The 20491-nt window shown below is 33.2% G+C and overlaps 1 protein-coding gene across 12 annotated transcripts in view; it reads left to right on the plus strand.

The window, feature by feature from the left end:
* The window catches only part of KCNT2 (potassium sodium-activated channel subfamily T member 2), a 393821-nt gene that overhangs the window by 225980 nt on the left and 147350 nt on the right, over positions 1 to 20491 (plus strand). For all 12 annotated transcript variants that reach the window (XR_008510934.2, XM_054523897.2, XM_054523917.2 and 9 more), the window contains one exon: positions 15058 to 15166. Coding sequence is in view for 11 of the 12 variants with exons in the window: in XM_054523897.2 (XP_054379872.1) it covers positions 15058 to 15166 (109 nt within the window). In the remaining variant the exon portion in view is untranslated. The remainder of the gene's footprint in view (positions 1 to 15057; positions 15167 to 20491) is intronic.

Below are 20491 nucleotides of genomic sequence, written 5' to 3' on the forward strand. Positions count from 1 at the left end.
TGCCAATTTGCTCTCCAGAAATATATTACTTACCCTTGAAGAAATGGGCAGTACTAACTTTTGCCCTTTGGTAGAAAGAAAAATAACATAAGAACTACAATAATTATTATAGTAATAGTGGTAGTCAACACATGTAGTACTTCCTGTGCAAGGGCTACTGTTCTAAGGCACTACTTATAGGTTAACTCAGTTCTCATTACAATTTCATAAGCTAGTATATTAGTTATATATTGCTGCATAACTACCCCAGAACTTTGTGGTATAAACAACAATGTAAATTTATTATCTCAGTTTCTGTGGGTCAGGAATTTGGGAGAAGTAATAATCTGGATATTTATGTTACAATGAAGATGTAGGTTATTTAGGGTGGTTGCAGTTATCAAATAACTACAGGTATTTGAAGGCTTGACTTGCGTAGAATATCTGTTTTCAAAGTGGTTTACTTACATGGCTCCCAAGTTGGTGCTGGTTGTTGGTAGGAGATCTTGGTTTCTTACATGTGGACCTTTCCTCTGGGCTGCTCGGGCATCCTCATGATGTGGCAGCTGGCTTTTCCCAGGGCAGATGATCCAAGAGAGAGCAAGGCAAAGCCACAATGCCTTTTATGGCATAACCTTAGATATCACACTTTGTTATTCTGCAATATCCTAATGGTTATACAGTTCATCCCTATTCTGCTGTGTAGGAGGGAACAGCACAGGCATGAATACCAGCATGTAAGAGTTATTTGGGGCAATCCTGGAGGCTGGCTACCACAGACAGATTATATTATTATTTCAATTTTACAGATGAGGAAACAGATCCAAATATATATATATATTTTTAATGCAGAAATGGTGCCATACTAACTGGTTGAGACAGTACTTGAATCCACATTCTCTGTCTCCAGAATGTGTGCTTTTAAGAGATATGTGGTATTGCCTTTAATTCTTCATTAAAATTTTAAATCTTTATTTATTACACAGAGTTGTACATTCTTGTGTTTTTTGTTTAATTTTTGCATTTGTATATAAAATTTATCCCTGTGCCCTTATTTTCTGTTTGGCAATTTTTTAATGAGTTATAGAGATTTTTTATATTCTGAAATCAGTAGCAATTTGGCTTTTTATATGCAGTCTTGTGCTGCATAACGACATCTCAGTCAACAATATACCGCATATACAGTGGTGGTTCCATAGAGTGTAATACCATCTTTTCACTGTACCTTTTTCTATGTTTAGACATGTTTAGTTACACAAATGTTCACCATTGTGTCACAATTGCCCACGGTATTCAGTACAGTAGTATGCTGTACAGGTCAAAAATAGTGTGTGGATAGTACATGATTGGAATGTCAAACTGATTTTATTTTTGGAATCTGCTGATGTGAATATCATATTGAAGAGTTGTGTGGGCTGTTTTGGGGTGGTTGAAGTTGGTGATGTTGAAGAAGGGCAATTCAGAGTAGGTAAGGACTCCAACAAGACAAAACATTTGGCTCAATTGTCTCATAAAATAAAGCTCACTTTGCATTAAGAATTCCTTTTAAAGTGCATATTCCTCTTGGTGAAACTGAAATTTCAATCTTTTTTATATGTTACTTTATTGGGGTTATTATTTGAATATCTAGTTGATAGTAGCATCTACCTATTTGTCTGTCTGTCTGAATGTCTCTCAATCTCTTATTCTATAAGAATAGACATTTTGGAGGATGAGGGAATGAAGATTAGGTTGTTATGGGAGACTTCTAAAAGATAACCAGTGGCCAAAAAGTGGGTTCTAAATGCCTAATTCAAGGGATTATTTTATGTATTTTATTGTATTTTTTTTTTTTTATAATTTTGTCCGCAGTAATGGTTGCCAAAAACAGTTTTAACAGATTTTTTTTTTTTTTTTGGAGATGGAGTCTCACTCTGTCACCCAGGCTGCAGGCTGGAGTGTGGCACAATCTCAGCTCACTGCAACCTCTCCCTCCTGGGTCCAAGCGATTCTCCTGCCTCAGCTTCTTCCAAGTAGCTGGGATTACAGGTGTGCACCACCATGCCCAGCTAAATTTTTATTTTTATTTTTAGTAGAGATGGGCTTTCACCATGATGGCCAAGCTGCTTTCAAACTCCTGACCTCAAGTGATCCGCCCACCTTGGCCTCCGAAAGTGCTAAGATTACAGTCATGAGATTATATGTGACAATCATAAATTTGGCTTTGGTTTTTTTTTGTCCGGGAGGATCAGGCAAATTGTAGCATCTTTCCTCATTGGTAAGGGAAGAGTATGGGTGGGCTCACATAAATGCACATTTCTATGTATTATTTATTTTTATGAAACAAAACTTTACTTGTTATGGGGCTTTATAGCTTACTGTATGCTTTCCTGAGTCACTTCAATTGAAGTTAACAGCTTTAGTTTCTTACAGCTTTAGTTTCTTACAGCTTTATTGTGGTATATTTGATAAATAAAATTGTATAAATTTAAGGTGTACAATGTGATGATTTGATATACAGATGCATTATGAACTTATTTACACAATCAAGTTAGTTAGCACATCCATCACCTCACATAGTTCTCTTTTTAATGTGTGTGGTTAGAATATTAAAGGTCTACTTTCAGCACATTTCAAGTATAAAATATAGTATTGTTAACTACATAAGAATTACAGCTTTTTGTGATTTATAAAAATAACTATGCATTTTTTTATCTAATTTGCTACAAGGTATAGCTGGCCAAAGACTTAGCATACTTACAGGCAAGGGATTCAGACTCATGCCATGTGACTCCAAATCCAATGATTCTTTAAATCAAGCACAGGGCAACATTGAATACATTTTCCTACTTTATATAGCATTTCTGCAAATGCTGGGGTTACATTTTAGTCTTCGTAGAATGCCTGATTCAAAAGTTTCTTTTTTTGATTTAAAGACCCGAATTTCCTGAGGGTTACAGTAAAAATGATGTATAATAGAAGATATACTTTGACCCTGTCATCACTCCCGATGATTCTTATTTATACTATTCAGCCCATAAAGTATCCAAATTCAATCTTCTTTCCATTTTGCTTATTCAATCACCCAGTGCTATAAAACACTCTCCTTCCACCTCATCAACTCATCTACTGCAGTGTTATTCAAAGTGTGGTCCAAAGACCAGTTTCATTCCACAGACTTTTATCAAGCTACAACATGATAAATACAGCAACTGAGAGCAGCATTTTAGAAATTTTGATAGCGATTTGACATTGCCACGACATCCAAATGCATAATTAATGGACTGTCTCTTTGGAAAGCATGTAGACTACTAAGCATATAGACTAGTTTGGGCTATATCCAAATCATAGTTGAATCACATATGGCATGAGCTGCCTGTGTGCTTGCAATGGGTTATGACCCGTTCTTTCTTTTTATTTTACAATTAAAAAGAAAAAGAAAACTGGCCCTTCATCACAAATAGCTTGAGAACCATTATTCCATTTCATCATCAGTCTAGAGTCTTCCTGTGCCTCAGTTCCGTTTCTTCTCTTTTTCTCTCTTTAAGGAACCTGAACTCTGTAGTCTGCCACTTCATTCAGTCAGCCACATGTCAGTGTTCTGACTTTCTTTGTTTTTCATTTTTTTCCCATAGCTTTTGATCAAAAATAAATACACATGCAAACAAACAAAATTCCAGGTACGCTGATCCTTTTTTTTCACTCCTTGACTGGCACTCCTGGAAAAACAATAATACCCAGTGGGTCAGATTTGTGTTACCATAAACTCATATTCAGGCAGCTCAAAGCGGCCCTTAACGTTGTAGTTTTTTGTTTTTTTCTTTTAATCAAATTATTCTCTTGCTCTTGTAATTACTATTTCAAATTTATCTCATTTTCTAATACACAGATATGGGAAGCCAATACATGAAAATTTCCTTAAATTTTCCAACTTATTTTCCAAATGTTAATTTATGTTCACTTATTGCTTCCTGCTTTTTCCTATTATAATTGAAGGATTTCCTTTCCATATCTTTGCTGAGTGCCCAATTACCTCATAACCTATCAGCAACCTCAGCAATATTTTTCCTTCCTTAATCTTTAGATTTCATTCTTTGTTAATATATTTCTGTAAACATTTCCGTTTCTTCCTACCTCTCCAATTTTATTTTTAAGAAATTCTGCATACTTTCTTCGCCTTTCAAATTTTTCTTAATTATCCTTAAAATATTTGGTTAAACAGGCCGGACATGGTGGCTCATGTCTGTAATCCCAGCACTTTGGGAGGCCGAGGCGGGCGGGTCACAAGGTCAGGAGATTGAGACCATCGTGGCTAACACAGTGAAACCCCGTCTGTACTAAAAATACAAAAAAAAAAAAAAATAGCCAGGTGTGGTGGCGGGCACCTGTAGTCCCAGCTACTCGGGAGGCTGAGGGAGGAAAATGGCGTGAACCTGGGAGGCGGAGCTTGCAGTGAGCCGCGATCGCACCACTGCATTCCAGCCTGGGCTATAGAGAGAGACCCCATCTCAAAAATAAATAAATAAATAAACAAATAAATAAATAAGTAAATAGATAAATAAATAAATAAATTTGGTTAAGTGTTATTTCCTTCAGTGATGCTTTTTTCATTCCCTCAGAGCAGGCAAAGTATCTGTATATCCTCTTAATACATATGCATTTACTTTCTTTTTACCATTTATTGCAGTATTTATTTGCTACTAATAAATCTTCTAGAAATCTTCCAAAATATTTTTGAATCAGTCACTCAAATTATTTTAGTTCAGCTACAATATTGTGTTTTGTGGTTGAAAAGGAATGAAACTGATCTCAAAGGCAAATTTGCCTACATTCGCTCAGACTTCACTATTACACGACAGGTGTTTGGGGAGCTTGGTTGTTGTATTTTCTCAGTCATCAGTTCAGTGTAATGGCTGCTCCAGCCATTTGTTCATCTGGTAGCAAGTGGTAATCTTTAAGTGGCTTCTACAGAGGGAAACACTGCTACATTATGTTACCTATTTTAAGTGCTGGTTAATCAATTTTAGAGCTGTATAGCTTTTGTAGAGTTCTTTGTAGATAGTTTGAATTTAATAAGTAATAAATTTAGCCAAGTTACTTCACTATTCTGAATATCTGATTGCTTATCTGAAAACTACTTAACACAATATATATCATATAACTTTTATGAGGTTTAATAATATATATATCACTTAGCATGAAAGCAGAAATATTATTTAGTATTATTATTTTATCAGTAAAAAGAAGCTTCAGTAAGTGTCTTCTATACTATCAGAAGCTGATAAAGGATACTCTTGGTTAGAACCTAAAGAAATTGGAGGAAAATAATTTTTCAAAAATATTAAGACTGCTATCTATTTCTGAGAGGTATAAAAGAAAAGGAGGTTAATGAAATTAAAACTGTTTTGCACTAGGGTGGAGGAAATTTGACCCCCCTTTTGAGTATTTAATAGCCTGAAACATCAAAAAAGATTATATTTATTGTACTAAAATAAGTGTTGAAGCAATTGGAAAAACAGAAACATGCTTTTTACTTGTATTATTGAAATGAAATAAATGTTTTACAGAAAATTGCAAATCGCAAATTGGGCTAGATTCTATGCATTTAATAAGCATTCTTATAGTTAGATCTGGTGAAACTAAGTGACTTTTAAGGATTTACTTAAATCTATTTTTAGCCATTCAGTGGCTGAATGCCTCACAATCTTTGAATTGGCAAAGTTTCTGAGGTGTTCATATGCGCGCGCGCACACGCACATACACGAGTGGTTATTTTATTGATTAAAGTAACAGGATCAAAATAAAACTCACTTGATTGCAAGACATTATCTATTCTCGTATAAGAAAAAGATACGATTTTTTGTAGCAATAAACCCACTCTTGCTTGCAAACAGAATCTAATAAGCAAAGGATATGGGAAAGATTTTATAATGCAATTTAATCAGTTGTTCTATTTAATTAACTTTTTCCCCATAAAATAAAAATGACTAACATTTAGATTTTAAAATTCACCGTGGTTCATTTTTCTGTTTAAAAGCCATTTTCCAAAGGATATTTGATTTCTGTAAATTAAAACCCAGCACTAGATTGGTTTACTGCACTTTCCACTATTTACTGTTTTCCAAAGAGCTGTTACCTAGCAACTGCATGGAAGAGGTTTCTAGTACTTTAAATCACACAAGAGCTCAGAATATAAGGTGATGTAGACTTTTAAGAAAATATCCTGACTTGTTTTAAAGTAACTATCAATTTTATTTTTCATAAAGTAAAAGGGACTTGAAGACAATTTTGATTCATATCTATCAATAAATTTGCATCTCAACTGTAATTTTTTATTTTAGAAGCTTTTAAACGGAAAATGACAGACATTAGAATAACAAAGAAGAAATCAAGAATCTCACATAATACTACTATTTTAAAAGTCATATGCTTCTAAAACTCTTTCTCACCTGTTGAGGCAGTTTCTATTGACAGTTTGATGTTTATCTTTACACACTATTTTCTGTGCATATCCAGACACACATACAGGCATATACATGAGCATTCTTGCAGAATTCAGCATTTTTACAAAAGTGAGACCATGTTTTAATTGTGTAACAATGGAATTATGCTATTTTGTTTTGCCACTTACATTTTAAAAGTATGCTGTTGGCATTTGTTTCAAGATAGTTTATTGAAATCTATCTTTTTATTTTAATAATGCAGGATTGTGATGATCCATAATACTTGTTTAGAATTCTGATTAGCATTTTATACTCATTTTCTATTTTTTTCCTCAGACAATTCTATGAGGTAAACACTACTGTAATTCACATTTTAGAGATAAGGCCTGTTAGGCCTACGGATTAAGAAATTTGCCCATGGCCTGGCACACTCACTGGTGATACCACTTGGCCACTTGATCTCTTATGTCTTATCAAGCAATAGTGAAGAAAGATCTAAGTCAGAATAAACAGAAACTTTAAATGGATGAGAAGAAAATACAAGATAAGATGCATATACATATATTTTGTATTTTCTTCTCTCTCTCCATATATACAGAGAGAGAGAGAGAGAGAGAGAGAGAGAGAGAGAGAGAGTCTCACTCTACTACCTAGGCTGGAGTGCAGTGGCACAGTCTTGGCTCACTGCAGCCACTACGTCCTGAGTTCAAGCGATTCTCCTGCCTCAGCCTCCCAAGTAGCTGGGATTACAGGCATGCACCACCACACCTGGCTAATTTTTTGTATTTTTGGTAGAGACTGGGTTTTGCCATGTTGGCCAGGTTGGTCTCAAACTCCTGACCTCAGATGATGTGCCCGCCTCAAGCTCCCAAAGTTCTGGGATTACAGGCATGAACCACCACGCCCTGCCACATATAATTTTTGAATAGGAAACACTTTCTTCAACAAAGGAGGGGAATTAGAAGCTAGAAGGAAAAAAATGACAGATTTATATTTGATAAAGAGTTGTCCTTCTTTGCATAATCAAAGCTGTGCTTTTGCTACATATGTTCTCTCACCAACAAGAAGAAAAGAGTTTAGGGAAAGTGATTTTGTATACAAAAAGTAATCCAGAGTTTATACATTTCTGCACATTGTCCCATCAGACAAACCCTAGTAATGTGGCCATATCCATCTAAAAGCGAAACTGAGATATGTAATTTCTACCAGAGCAGCCATGAATCCAGGTAAAATATGACAGTGGGGTGGGGGAAGTAAGAGCGTCTATTACTAAAAAGAAAGAAAGAGAAAATGGATACTGGGGGAGGTAGTAGTTTTAGCCATGGTTCAAGCCTTTAGGCACCCAAGTAACCATGCATAACATTATATATATATATCTATAATATATAATTATATATACAATGTTGTTTATATATTATATATTATTAGATATTATATTACATATAGTATTATATATTAAATTATTATATATAATATTGCTGTTATATATACATTACTTACATATATAATGTTTATCTATATAAATGTATATAATACATAATGTTGTACATGGTTACTTGGGTGCCTAAAGGCTTGAACCATGGCTAAAACTACTCTCTCCCCCAGTATCCATTTTCTCTTTCTTTCTTTTTAGTATGTCTATTAGCCATTTACTGGCTACTATAAATGGCATTCATATAGCATCACTAAAACTTGGAGTATTTGACATAGGGAATAAATGAGAAAACACTCATCCATTCCCTAAGATAAATACTCCAAGTTTCATCAAATGCTACATCCAGCTCAAAGTTCAGGATATCTGGAAAATGCAAAGTCGGATCTAGATGTGGCTCCTAATAATCTAGCAATATGCACATTAATAAATTTGCTAAGTGGTCCCAGGACCACTACCCCATGTAGATACACAATAGTAGAGGAAGAAGGTTGTAATAAAATAATGGTTTTTGGAAAACAGAAGAAGGAAATGCACAGTAGTCATTGGTCCATAGTATGTCCTGTGGCACATGAATTGAGAAACCTCCAAAGCAACATATAAAATTCCTTAATTAAACCTTGATTCTGCTCTTTAGAGGGTAATTCCTTTGTCCATTCATATGCATGGCTCACTATTCTCTGTGGCCACTCTTGAAGTTGAAATTCGAGTGGATTTCTTCTAGGCCTCTCTATGTGTCAGTAACTGTGTTCAAAGTTCTTTTCTAAGAACCTTGTTAAACCTGACTTACTGGATTTTGTTGCCCTGTCCATATTGCCATCTTTCTTGTAATGGTGGATACCTTGGTATCATCTGAAACAAGTTTCAATGTGAAGGCAGCACTGCACTTTAATCTGATTTTGTCACAGGTCTGTCTTTATTGGTCTGGCTGGGAAGTCTAAATTGGAGGCCTCTGATAAAGGCTCTGGAAGGGAATGTCATCTCCTGCTATTTAGGATACAGTTCACTTTTTCAATTCTGCAAGTGTTCATTTCTATACTTTTTATTAGATTTTTGATCACAAGCAAACAATGTACTACTTAAGAGAGTTCTATTCCCTTCTCTTTCTGCTTGCAAAGTGATCAGTTGTTACCTCAGATCAGCTCTCTATGTATTGCTGACTAAAATCAGCAAGGTGCTGCGAAGAAACATTAGTATACTTGCCCTTTTCAACCACCTCTTCTAAACATCTCTCCATAGATAGGTGGTTTTTGCATACAAAGGGGAAAATGGGTAGTAGGGGAAAATAGCAATTAGTGTTATTGATGTATTTCTACAGTAGGCATTTCTATATTATCTAAATTTTGTGACTTTCTCTTCTATTTTTAATTACAAAATTATTTGATAAAAATTGGCAGTTTTTGACTTGAAATTCTCCCCCCACCAAAAAAAAAATGTATCTGATAAACCTGAAAATGTACTCTCTCTCCCAGCTCACTGTCACTCTCTCCAACACTGCTTGGTCGTACTATCTGATGATGTTTATGCCCATGAAAAGGATTCTTTTGATGTTCTAGAATAATGTTTCTGTAATTTCCATTCTTTCAGTGTTTTTGCTCATCTCATCCTAGCTCAGCAACCATTCTAGGGTTGTAACTTAGATCATATTGTTACCAATAAACGTGACTCCTCTGTCATCTCCAATCCTAGTGTGTCCTTCTCTGACCACCACTTCCTATCTTTGTAGTTCACTCCCTCTAATGAAGAACTTCAACTATCTTTTGACCATACAAGACCTACAATTCATTGTCCCTACCAAATCTTCACTGCCATTTACACCCATAGGTTTTGTCTTCCCTTCTTAGCCTGCTTGAATGTCATGGCACATTATTAATAATCTACATCTTCAATTCACCATCAATGACTTGACCCTCTCCATTAGTTGGACTTGTTTGTCAGAAGCCAGCCTTAATTCTCACTCTCTATCTTCTTGGTGTAGACTTCCATGCATTTGAAATGTAGCTAAAGGAAACAAAATAAACAAGCAAAAGACAACCTGCAACCTCTAAACTTCAAGCTCTTCCTTAATCATCATTTCCACTTATTTCACTAAAAAAAAAATCATAGGAAGAAAGAAACGGAACTTTTATAAACTTCCACCAACAAATCTACCCACCCAACTGCATTTGTATCAATATGTTCTGCCATCTATCTTCTTATTTCAGATAGAAAAATTTAGCAGCAATATGACTGAGAAGGGGCACGGAAAAGGTGTTAGTATGATTACCCAAATTCTGACTGTCTGTGAATCACATTTCAAGGAGAGAGATATATATATCATATATCTATATAGATATAGATATATGATATATCTATATACATATATGTATATATCTATATAGATATAGATATATGATATATCTATATACATATATGTATATATCTATATAGATATATATCGATATGTGACACATAGATATATATATATATGTATATATATATATATATATATATCCTGTATGTTTTAGAATTTACAATAAGCCTCTAAACCATTTGGCAGATCAAACAGCACTGTTCAACAGAATTATTTGTAATAATGGAAATGTCTATGTATGCACTATCCCATACTGTAGCTAGTAGCCACAAGTGTTATTGAGCTATTAGGATGTGACCAGTATGATGGAGGAATTGAAATTTTATTTGTATTTACTTTTAATTTATTTAAATTTAAATAACCACATGTGACTGGTGGTTAGTGTATTGGATAATGTAGTTTAGAAGGGTAGAAGGGTAATAAATTGTCAAAGTCAAAAAAAGTTGCAAATTTAAAATTTTATTTGAGAATCACATAATTGCAATTCAGGGCATACACACAGGCTGGAGTGGTCTTTGGTATGTCTGAAGAATAAATAGAAGGTTGGGGGCCTTATTTTTAAAAGAAATATTCTATATTATTTTGAAATTATGGTCATTGGCACTGAAGAAGCTTTTGGAAACTGGCAATCTTTGGTGAGTAAAGGTGGTAGGTAAAACTAGTTTTAGAATCATGGCAGCTATTAGCTAAAATTTGTCTTAGGGTTACAGCAGGTTGTTTTAGCAGCTGTGCTTGTGGCAGTTTAATTCTTGGAACTAGTGCTAATGTGCCCTGAATGCTTTTTCCTCTTGGCCTCTCGACTCTGAATTTGTTACAGGACCAAAGGTTTCATATGCCCACTACACAGTAACATACCAATACACTGAGACAAGAGGGTTTGCAGCAAAGAAATAATTTAATGATTATAGGAGAGCCAAGCAAGGAGACAGAAGGAGTCCCTCAAATTCATCTCCCTGAGGAGTTATGAGATAGAGTTTTTAAGGAGATGGTGGAGGCCAAAGGGATATTGGGATCATTGACTGGATGGCGTAAGGGGCATGAAATAATCAGAATGTGGAAACAGCCTTCCTTGGTGAGTCAGCTCTTCTTGGGGTCGTGAAGGGTAGCTAACCTCAATGGGGGTCCTTCAGACCAGCTGATGTCAGTAGTTTCACCAGTATGCAGAACCTTAAAGAATATCTCAAATGGAAAAGTTAATGTCTTACAATGCTTAAGTTGTAATCTATAGAGCACTTAAGGGAAGCTATAGTCTTGTGACAGTGTTTATGTGGTTTGTGGGCAATAGGGAAACAACTATGAGGAAGTGGGTCAGAAAGTAAGCTGACCTAATGATTAATGCTAAATGGTGCTGCAAGCTTGTTTTATTTCATTTCTCCTCCTTCTTTCTTTTTTAATTGGTTTAATAAAATTTATAGGGATGGCTTTATTTTAGTTGAATGTGTCAAGAGTGACCCAATTTATGTAATCAAGTCTTACAAGGTGGAATGCTGAAGAGTTGGAAAACTTGAAAACCAATTAGGAAGTTGTTAGCCTAGAGGAAAGAACATCAGAGTTTGAATAACAGTCCACAATCCCTTAGCTGTAATTCCAAAACCAGGAATCTCTGAAACATGAAAATATTTTTGTAGTCTTGGTGGTAAAACACAAAATTATCTGAAATTATTGGTGGTGGTTCCTGCACTGAATTGCCATGAAGCTATTTAACCCTTCATTTTTTCTACTTGGTATAAATATTCACACATTTAGCTGCAGAAACAATGATATTTTTAGGAATAGGTCATTCCTTGGATATATTATATAGCGTCTGGTAGATGAAACATATTGCCTTTCTAAAATCTGAGTATTTTTTAATTCTGAAATTTAATATCTGAGCCTTAAGAATTATGGATGAATTAGAAACCTGTAGGAAGTAGTGAGAATGACAATGGGGAAAAAAGAAAGAGAGGGGAATTTGATTGTATAATCCATAAACTTTGGCTATTATAATGTATTGGGAAATGAGGGGCAGTTAGTATGAAGGAATATTTTCAGTATTTTAATTCAGGCTGAGGATTAGTGGTTAGTTCTAAAAAATGTCCCAAGAGGAAGGATGGATTTGGACCTAAGAGGACAAGTCTAGATATACAAGCAGTTCTATTTTTCAGATTGAGTTTTAGCTCTCTGAGATACATGCAAATAAAGATTATTATCCAGTTGAATATTATATCATATCTTTTTCCTCATATTTTCCATTCATAGAAATTAAATAGCTTTTTTAATGAAAAGAGTACTGAATTTACATTTGTTCTAACAAAGGCTTTCATGATAATTATATATTATTTATCTAAAAATGGTTATTTTCTCTGATACAGTACTCTGTTTTTATAATAAATATTTTGCAACACTTCTTACACTATTTTGAAATGAAATTCATAGTAAATATAACTATCTATACACATAAAGTATAAAAAATTAGTATAATATTCTAATCCTAATATGAAAAAGAAAAAATGGAAATAATAATAAAAAGCATGTTTTTTAAATATGTAAACACTCAGGCATGAATAAACAAGAAGACTGTGGAAAAAAAAGACACTTTTACCAATGACAAGGTGCTAGCTTTTGACTGATATGTAACATATATTAATTTTTATTAATGATTCACATACAATGCTAAACATAAGAAAGTAAATTTTCTCTTGATTTACACCGCAGTTGCATCCCTAGATAATTCAGTGTACAAAGGAACAGCGCATACATACTTTGTGTTTATGTGTAAAATTGCCACCATTGATGGTAGTACATATACTTTTTGTTGAAAGGGCTGATAGACACTCTAAAACTTTTACCAAATGTAGAAAAAAGACACACGCGAACACAAAAATGACTACTTGAAATTTAGGAGTTTTTTGCTTCCTTCTAATTTTCTCTAATTAGTACTGTTTTTGAAACATTAGCCACTGCAGCAAAATCTTCCCACAGCCATTGCCCCCCAAACTCAGATGCACACATTTTTTAAAGAAAAGGGAGGAGACCTAATTTTTTTTTTTTTACTTTTTAAACCAGTGAAGGAAAATAAAATGAGATATTTTCAAAGTATCACACATCCATCACATTTTCTCACGTTCCCCTACTGAAAGAAATATGGTTTGTGCACTATAGTAAGGAAAAGTTAATAATTGCATGCTACATTGCATATATGGTAATCATACCTTCCAAATTTTCTGTTACAGTTTGAAATTTTAAAAATTCTGTGTTGTAATAAATGTACATATTTTTCTCAGATCATCTGTTCTAATTTTTGATTTGAAATTTATGGGTCCCCTATGTATTGATATCATATGATTCTACAGTAATAACATTCCGGGTTTAACAGTTTTGTCACTCTGTTTTCACAGATTGGGCATACACACTCAAAATTATTTTGAGATAATATTGAAATGATAGTTTAAAGACACTCTTCTTTTGCAAATCTTATGTACACTTCTCTGCATTCAAAATTGTATCTAGAATCTGCTTGCCTTTCCTGCAAAGCAATAAATAATCTGGTTATGTATTTCAAAAACATTTTAAGTCAATTATAATATATTGACAAGTGGGCGTGGGGAGAGAGATTATTAGGAGAGACTTGATATTTTTGTATTTTTGAGTAAATCCTGACATATATCCATAGTATATATTTTCTTCCATAAAATGTGAAAGAGAAACCATAAAAAATGAAAGGAAAATAAAAAGTAGTATGCTATCTCATGTACTAAATCATATTATAAAAACAGGACAGAACGAAAGTCAATGTTTGTCCAAAGCATTTGCTAAACCATTTCCCATGTAACCTTTTCTTCTTTCTTCATAAATTGTATGGTGTTTTGTGTTCATTTTATAGATCTAGCTCACTGACAAATTTGATCTTCTATTTCTTAATTTTGCTAAAAGTGCTACTTTTCTGCCTAAGAATATGTATTTTCTTCGAACTTATAAACCTTCTCTTTATTTTTAATACCAGCTATGCTTGTTTATTTGGGAAAGCAGGTTTTTGTTTTTTCCAAAATAAACAGTATTTAATCACTTTTTAAAAACACGACTTCTGTAGAAAATAGAATATCTGGCATCTGGGCCGTGATTCCTGCATAACAATGCTTGGCCTGAGTAGCATCATTCTCTTTAGATGTGGCCTGCACCTTCCCATGTGCTCTCATTTCTAGCACTGTTATTTTTATGTCATTGAATTTCAGCAGCCTTTTATTATGTTTTCTGGTTGGACCCTATCATCTTTTGGGTTTATGACTTTTAGGAATTTGGAGTTAAAGTACAATTTCAATTTCAATTTATTTTAGCAAATTCTATTGCTTGATATTACAGTTATTTTCATAGTACCAAATATATTTCTTCTATGCTAGGCACATATTATCTGCTAAATCTTTTAATAATTACTTTCTAAAATGTATGCTGTGTCATTATGAATTTGATATATCAATACTCTTCTAAATCAGTACTGTTGTATTTTATACTATAGAATTATCAGAACAAAAGGAGACTTTCTAAAGTATTTGATATATTTTAGACCACACCTCAAACCCACCTGCTAGGCATAGGAAGATTAAGCATTTTACTAAAAGTTGCCAATTTTATTAAGACAGGGTTAAGCATTTTAGCAAAGGTTGCTAAATTTGTTGAGGCAGGAGTGACCCCCAAGCCAATCACTTAACCCATACTCCAGTACTCTCTCTTAGGAGATATATTTCCTGGGGATAAAATTGCACTTGTAAAAACATCTCTAAAACAAGTATGTTTATATTGAGACTTATACCATTTTATTCATTTTGTTTTATTTTTTATATCTTATTACTCTCCAAAGGTAAATTATTCTAATTTACCTATTTTATTTCAAACAGATCATGTTGTTTGTGAAGAAGAGTTTAAATACGCCATGTTAGCTTTAAACTGTATATGCCCAGCAACATCTACACTTATTACACTACTGGTTCATACCTCTAGAGGGCAGTAAGTATATTTTTTCTTTAAGTTAACCTTTTAAATTATATAAAAAAACAATAAGAGCAGTTATGTGATTTAAAAATATAGCAGGCCTACGTATACAGCTAGATATGTACCTATATTTGAATTTGTTTGAGTTATCTTTATCTGATAGATAAATAAAGATATGTTAAGGAATTCAAGACATACAAAAAGTGACAGTAATTTGCTGTCTTTTCTCAGTAGTCTTGAGATAGTTTGTTGCAACTTATTAATAAATTCTAAGTGCCTGCATCATTTGTTAGGCCTAGGATTAGGACATTATTTTTATTTTAAAGATGAATACTTCTGCAGCAAATGAAACATTTAATTAAAGGATTCTGACTGTTATTAGTATAAGAACCTAAAGTCAAATTTTTCTGTTCCTGAGGTAAGTTTTATCTGAAAGCTTAATGTACACAATTGATGTCAAAATGGCAATTTTATAATAGAATAATAACAAAGTAGTTGCATAAAATTAGCTAATGCAGTATAAATCATTTTTTATATGCATTTCAAGGTTGGAGAAAGTTGTACCATTAGAACCTTTTTTATTCTTGTTTGTTTATTTTGATAGAGTTTTATGAAATACAGAAGTTGTTTTTGACTAGGATGATCAAAGAATATATAACTAGTGAACATACTCATTGCTCTTATTTAAAGAGACAAATGTACTTCATTTCATACCTTGTCATATTTATAATCTTATATTTCAGACAAAATGTTGATTTTCTAAGTAAATTCCACTTATGCTAGTGGTTACGATTACTCATATTAAGTAAGTTAATTGATAATTGTTTAAGTGAAGTGTCAAATCAAATAAATCCAGAAAAAGGAAAATTCTTTTCTGAGATTTATTTATAGATGGATAAGTTGTTAATTTAAAAGTAGTAAATACTCGATGGTATATAAATTAGATTTTACTGTCTTACTTCTGATTGCCTAATTGGGATGGTAAGAGCTTCTTAGGAGCAATTTTCTCAAAGTTATGAATAGGAATATTTTTATTCTATACACTTACAAGCCTTTAATCTGTGCAATAGGAATGATGTAACAGGATTAGGAATGACATTTATCTTCTTTGCAGAAAGCGTTTGTCATTTTGATGCAATTAAATAAAGTACTAAAAATTATTTTAACATCAATTAAGTGAACATTCATAGAACTCATCAAGTGTCTTCATTATTTTTCCGTAACGTCTTTGTACAGACTCATACAACTATAATGATGACTATCTAGGCAACTTCATTGTTGTATACATGAATGATAAAATAAGTCCTATAAACACTATATAACACAGCTCATTACTCATGACTGAAGTTAAATTACGTTGTGCATCTCCTAGTAAATATTATTGATTGACAAACAGTATTGACTGGTGAAAAAGAATTATACTTCACATAAGTTAAAAAAAGATTTTAGTGATCCTCAGAATAAGACTTTTCCCAATATACTCTAATGAATTTTGCTTTATTAAAAAAGAAAGCAATGTTGTTGAAAACATTGTTATATAATTAAGGATTTCCTTTAAATAAGAGTGACTTGCAAAATTATTTTACAACTGTGTCACAGTAAACGCTATCATCCACCATAATAACTTCTTATAGTAGATTTATTGAAATAAAACTTACATACTGTAAAATTCACCCATTTAAAGTGTACAATTCAATATGTTAAAAGTATATTCATAGAATTATCCAACCATCACCACTAAATGATTCCAGAACCCCATAAAGAAGTTATCTACCCTTTAGCGTCACCCTACATTTCCCCCCCACCAATTCTTGCAGCCCTAGGCAACCACAATCTACTTCTGTTTTTATAGATTTACTGCAGCCTCCACAGTAGCTGGGACTATAGTCATGAACCACCATGCCCGGCTTTTTTTTTTTTTTTGTAGTGACAGGATTTTGCCATGTTGCCCAGGCTAGTCTCGAACTCCTAGGCTCAAGTGATCCATCTGTCTTGGCCTTCCAAAGTGCTGGAATTACAGACCTGAGCCATTATGCTCAGCTGAAATCATTTTAGTATATTTGGTAATACAGTAAATAAATGAACATAAAGAATCTTAAATAATTTGGTTTTGCTTTAGATTCAGGGGATATGTGTGCATGTTGGTTACTTAAGTGCATTGCATAATGGTAGAGATTGGGCTTCTAGTGTACTGGTCACCCAGATGTTGAACATTGTACATAATGTTTTTCAAGGTTCATTCATATTGTAATATGCACCAGCACTTTATTCCTTTTTACAACTGAATAATATTCCATTGCATGGATATATCACATTTTATTTTTCCACTCATCAGTTGGTGGGTATTTGGGCTGCTTCTAACATTTTCACAATGCTGCTGTTAACATTTGTGAAAAGGTTTTTGTGTGACATAGGCTTTCATTTTCTTGCGTCTATATCTAGGAGTAGAATTGCTGGGTCATATGGTCACTCTGTTTTGCTTCTTTAGGAACTGTCAGAATATTTTTCCAATAGCACTTTGATTATCATCATCAGTATATCAGGATGCTACTTTCTTTACATCATCAGCAATATTCGTAATTATCTGCTTTTTTTTTTATCATAACCATCCTAGTGGGTATGAAGTGGTCTCTCCAGCAACTTAGCCAGTACTCTGACTAATACAATTCCCAAGGCTGATTAAAACTCTTACAATATAACATTTTCTTTTTCTATTTGTTATTATGTTAATTCCAGTTCTAGCTGATCTGTCAGTCATAAAATAACTTAGATGACTTCAAAGAACTGTGTTATTTATATTTTTAGAGAGTTTATTCTGTATTTTAATGCTTCTCAATTTTTTTCCTCATTTTTCAGACCTGCTCACTTTATTTACATTTGAGTGTTCTGTGCTCTTGGCAGTGGTATGTCTTATTGTTGATTAAATTAGCATTTTTATTTATTTGGCAATCTTGTCAAAAATAAATTTATTCTCAATGAACATAAATTTATTCTTTAGAAAAAATCAACTTTGAATATGGACTATAATGATTTCCACAAGAAAATGCTGGATTATCAGTCCAGTTTGTTAACATTCAACTGGCCCATCTTGATTACATTTCAGCTTTATCAGAATTTTAAAAATTTAGCAATTCATTTTCTTTGTCTTTCAATTTGTTTTCATAGTACTTAATTAGTCCCATTCACGAGGTAATCTTTTTCATCTCAGTAATAATCGAGGGGGAAGAAAAAGAGAGAATTGATAAGAAAAATACTGCTTAGTTAGAATTCACAGAAGTTTGCCACTAATTAGATATGAGTGTAGAAAAGAGAGAGGGGGAAAAAAAGAAAATCTCCTCACTGATTGACACTGGACAGTAGAAAATAATGAAGTACATAGTTGGCAGAAGGAAAAGTGGTTTGATATTGGATGTATTCGCTTTCTGATGAAGACATAATGTGGTAGGAATTGCTGCACGCTTGGTTCCTGAGGTGGTGGATCGTGCCAGTCAGGCTCACAAATGTGAAGGAGGAAGTAGTAGGGATTTGGGAGAAATGACAACTTGAGACTATTTTCTAGGAATTTATTAATTCTAGGAAATAGAGTGAAGAAAAGGAAAGCAAATATAGTATAGCATAATAAAATAAAACTGAGATAGGGTTTCTAAAATGAACTGGATTGTTAAAAATATAGACCATTCTAGATTAAGACTGAGCAAGCATTTTGGAGGCTGTTCTCTGAGGACTTCTGAAAAAATAATTTCGACAATGGGGATTTTCTTGTTGTGAGAAAATATGAACAAATTAAGGAATGATAAGAAATGAAGTGTGGTTGGAGATTGCTACTTCATTAGGTTTGTTCATTAATCGAAGAAAGAAAAATAATGAAAGTCCTATTGCACAGAAATGTTAAGGAAAGTTTTTTCTACGTACACAAGTATTTATCTATTTTTGTTTGCTTTTAATGTTTAAATTTTAAGTACCACTAAAGAAAAAGAGATTGAAAACACAATGAGGGAGTAAAGGATGGGATCCAGAGACTGGAATGTTTCTGCATGATAAAGGGAAAATCATTTGTTCCTTAGAAAGTAATGGGTGAGGCAAGCCGTGATTTACTCTAATTTTATTTCTGTGTAATAAGGAATATTGCATTAGTTAAAAATGTGTTCTGCCCCATGCAACGTAATATCTCACTGAAAGTAGGGGTGGTGTTTAGTTTACACCTTAAAAACTATGGGTTCAGCATCCAGAGCAGGCTATCTGACTCAATGACATCATCAGAGCACGTTGTTCTATTTTCTTATTCCAACATCTTTACCCTATAGTCTTTACCTTTCAGGATTCTCTTATTGTAATCATAAAATGCATTCTCTGCTTCAGGCTAATCTTCTAGGTAGGAAGATGGAAGAATGTCAAAGGGGCAGATTATTGCCAGCTGAGGCTATATTTAAGGCTTTCCATGAGTCCCGCTTATTGCCTTTTAACATATAATTGGTCAGAGCCCTGTCACGTGTTTCCAGACATATCTCAAGCATCCTGAAACATTAAGTATTTTAGATTTATAGGTTTTTAATAGAGAAAGGCAAGGGAAGAGTGGTTTATAAAACATTTTGGAGTAGTCAATACAGTTTCTGTCATTTTGTCACAGATTTGTGATTATCATTAAAAATTATACATAGCAAAGAAACTATGCTTTCATATTTTGCATAAAGGATGTAAGTATATTTCACATATTCAAATGGCTTGATTCTAGTTGTATCTGTTAGTTATGTAAATATTTATAAATTATAAAGTACATATACATCTACACATGTATTTACCTACAAACATATGCATACATTTATTTAGAATTAGATGTTTACTTTTTAAATATCATTAGATTAAATATCATAGGAACGAAATGGTAAATCAAAGGATCTTAGAAGGGAATATATTGAATCATACAAATTACTGAGTTCACCTAAGTTTTACATGTGAAGTACCACAAAGGTCATTGATAGTCATTAAAGAGAGAGCTCAAATCTGGTGATGCAATCATTCTGCTAAAATAAATATTACGTATACCTATGGTATAGTTACTACATGATTTTTTTATAGTTCTTTACCTGAATTTTAATGTTTCCTGTCACAAACCAAAACAAGTCATATTATTATTATTATAAAATGTATGATAAAGAAATTTATCTCAGTAAAGCAGCCACTGAAATTATACTCTTCAGGAATCACAAATCCTAATCACAAACAAAATTCTTTGTTTTGTAGTAGGCATGTTGTAAACTCAGGAAGGAAATGTGGCATAGAGGAAAGAACACTGGTTTTGGCAGACAGAAATGGTTGACTCATTAACTGCCAAACCCAATT

The sequence above is a fragment of the Pongo abelii genome, chromosome 1, assembly GCF_028885655.2.
Source record: "Pongo abelii isolate AG06213 chromosome 1, NHGRI_mPonAbe1-v2.0_pri, whole genome shotgun sequence".
Taxonomy (NCBI): Eukaryota; Metazoa; Chordata; class Mammalia; order Primates; family Hominidae; genus Pongo; species Pongo abelii.